This window comes from Bison bison, unplaced genomic scaffold (assembly GCF_000754665.1).
Source record: "Bison bison bison isolate TAMUID 2011002044 unplaced genomic scaffold, Bison_UMD1.0 scf7180017846595, whole genome shotgun sequence".
Lineage (NCBI taxonomy): Eukaryota > Metazoa > Chordata > Mammalia > Artiodactyla > Bovidae > Bison > Bison bison.
This window is the reverse complement of record NW_011477168.1, coordinates 18,095-21,354: the sequence shown is the minus strand read 5'-3', so window position 1 is coordinate 21,354 and position 3,260 is coordinate 18,095. Positions and strand designations below refer to the sequence as shown.

At 54.9% G+C, this 3,260-nt stretch overlaps 1 protein-coding gene across 1 annotated transcript in view; it reads left to right on the top strand.

Moving 5' to 3' along the window:
- Positions 1-328: 328 nt before the first annotated feature.
- LOC104988817 (medium-wave-sensitive opsin 1) overlaps positions 329-3,260 on the top strand; it is a 9,401-nt gene continuing 6,469 nt past the window's right edge. Inside the window, exons 1-2 of the mRNA XM_010840278.1 lie at positions 329-432; positions 853-1,149. Of these exons, the coding sequence (XP_010838580.1) occupies positions 336-432; positions 853-1,149 (394 nt within the window). The 5' untranslated portion in view covers positions 329-335. The remainder of the gene's footprint in view (positions 433-852; positions 1,150-3,260) is intronic.

The window sequence follows — 3,260 nt, the reverse complement described above, 5'->3', positions numbered from 1 at the left end:
CCTGGGTTATAGTAGTCTCTGGTAATCCACGGTATCCCTTGGCTATTGAAACACCACCCCGATCCTTACTTTCATTTTCACATGGCCATCTTCTCCTGAATGCATCTGTGTCCAAATTTTGCTTTTTTGTAAGGACACAAGTCCTATTGGACTAGGCCCAGCCTAGCGACGTCATCAAAACTTGATCATCTCTGTACAAACCCTTTCTCTAAATAAGGTCACATTCTGAGGGAGTGGGGGTTATGATTCCCACATGCCTTTTTTTGGAAGGGACACAATCCAATCCATAGCAAAGGCCTTCAATCATTCATTCTTGGGGTACTAACTGTACATGCATGAGACACAGTCCAGTGAGGAAGACAGGACACGCACGTGCACAGCTCCGATATGGAGTTAAATCTCAGCTGGGGAATCTGGAAAGGGTCCTGGAAGGTAAGGGCACAGAGCCAGACTGGATGGTATGAACCAGCTGAGGACCCGGGTATGAGGGAGACCATGAGCAAAGATCTGATGACAGAATGATGTGCAGGGCACACAGGCAACAGCACCAGGGTGCCAAGGGGCTTTCAGCGGAGCAGGAGCCAGCCAACCACACTCCAGGAGTGGGTGGGCAACTCAGACCAGGGAGCAATACCTGGCATGGATGATGCTTTGTTAAGTTCAAGGATGCCTATGCAGGTGTTTCCAGCAGGTCGTGGCCTTGGGTCTGAGAGACAGAATTGAGGGAAGGTTGCCTGCAGATGAACAAAGCTAAGGGGAAAGACCAGTTGCAAAGGCGAGGGCAGGTGTGGCCGTACAGGTGATGAAGCAGCTGCCCGAGTCCTCTGCTCACTCTGTACCTCCTGCCTCAAGATCCCTTTGAAGGCCCCAATTACCACATCGCTCCCAGATGGGTGTACCACCTCACCAGCGCCTGGATGGTCTTCGTGGTCATCGCGTCTGTCTTCACTAATGGGCTCGTGCTGGCAGCCACCATGAGGTTCAAGAAGCTCCGCCACCCTCTCAACTGGATCCTGGTCAACTTGGCCATTGCTGACCTGGCAGAGACCATCATCGCCAGCACCATCAGCGTTGTGAACCAGATGTATGGCTACTTTGTGCTGGGCCACCCCTTGTGTGTTGTGGAGGGCTACACTGTCTCCTTGTGTGGTAAGTCACCTGGGGGCCTGGGTTTGGGGGAGACCCAGCCTGCTGCACGTAAAGGAGACCGTCATGTGGGCAAAATCACCAGAGGCAGCTGTGGGATGCAGGCTCAGCACATCTTTGAAGGGGGATGGACCTGCTGGGGAAGTTGGGCTGGGACCATTAGAGGTGTCTGCTCTGAAATAGCCCTGACCTGGTGACATTCAGTTTGAGACCATATAGCTGGCATGGGCGGAGACAGACAGATCCACATAATCCCAGAACAGGGTGGCACAGGAGGCCTCTGGGCACCCCAAACGAGACTCCCACTCAAATCTGGGACACGTGCCCTTTCAGCTCACCTGTGTCAGTTTTTCCCTGGCAAGGAAGCAATTCCCAGGAGAGCTCCTGAGATATTGAAACTAGATCCTATGTCCCTTTCCCCAGCCCAATCGCTCACTTCTACATGGCTCGTGGCTCTGCTGAGATCTCCATTGGCTGCCAAGCCCGTGTTCGTTGCTCTGTGCTGTCGGGCATCTGGATAGTGAGAATATGGTGCCGTCAGTCCTTAGAGGACCGGGACCTGGAGGAGGCCGTGAGGGAGCTGGATGTTGGGTCAGAAGGACGCGAGGGCACTCACGCCAAGTGGGCGAGGAGGGTGGGGTGCCAACAGCTAGGCTGGTTGGGTGGCCGGAGGCTGGGTGGGCAGACAAGGGACGGAGGAGGCCCAGGATGGCAGGCTGAGATGGGGATGAGGGGATCGGAGGGGGAGACCGAGAGGAGGCTCGCCAATAGCTGGGAGGATGTGAGGAAACCAGGGCTGGCTGGCATCCACCACATGCTGAGCACTAGGCAAGGCTGGGGCATGCTGGGAGGCCAGGTCTGCTTGCCAGGGGCCTATGAAGAAGAGGACATGGACCCCTCGGGGGCACACACCCCCAGGAGAGAAGCAAGGGCTGCAGGGTTGCAGCTTGGCATCCACCGAAGATGACAAGGAGTCCAAGGGCCCCAGTGCTCAGCACGTGCACCCTGTCTCCAGGCCTCCAGCCATCAAAGCAGCAAAGGCTCGCAGCTGCCTCCTCCCAGTTTTAAGTCCCATGGCCACCTGCTCACATGCCTGGGTCCTTGGCACCCACATCTATGTTGGGTTTGTCTCACTGCCCTACAGTGATCTCCAATTTGGATTCTCAAGAGATGAGCCATAGAAAGACAATAGGATTAGCGGGGCAGGTGAGAGGGGACCTGGTCAGTGACCTGAGCCACTGGCGGTGTCACCTCTGCTCACTGACCTAACCAAGTTCAAACCCTTTGGACACCGTGGGTAGCTCGTGCCAGGGCCCCCGAGTGGCTCCTCCATCCCGTCCATCCCACCTCTGTAACTGTTCAAGGTCTGCTCTCAGGTCACCAGTTTGGGGGGCCATAGAGTCCCAAGGAAGCCAATGATACTGAAATACGGTTATTGAAGTATGAAACATGACTTAATGACACAGTCCCTCATTCAAAGTGTTCATATTAAAAGTAGTTTGTAGAAGTATTCAGGACACCACTCCATGAAAGTATCAACTGTATCTGGCTGGAGAGCCCCTGAAAGGTCAACGTGGTAATGAATATAGTTGTCTTGGCAAATGCCTAGCACCTCTGTAAAGTGACAAGCCACAGGTGCTGCTAACGCTACTGCACTCGTGTTGGGAGTAAGGGAGGCCAAGTGTCCAGCAGACGTTGGTGGAAATGAACACATTGTTGCCCCACCCCAGCTCATGGAGCCCTGAATTCCACACACAGATTGCTGCCAGGTAGGCCGTGCTGAGAGGCCTGGGCTGAGGGCAGGCATGCCCACGGCTGGAGTGTGCCAGTCACCAGACACATCCTGTTTCCTGGCCTTGGCTGGGACAGTGGCACCTCAGTGTGGCCTCAGGGGTGTACGTGGCCATCAGGACTTGCATTGACAGTATCACGAGAAAGGCTGGTGGCCAGATAAAAGAGAGATGAGAAGCGAGGTGGGCCATGAGGCTGAACCAGAGCGGGCAAAGGGAGGCGGCTGCATGCACATCAGGGAAGGAACAGGGGACACAGGTGTTAGAGAAAGAAACTGACCAAGAGACCTGCTCCATGCACCCGAAAACACTTTTTGGAGAATC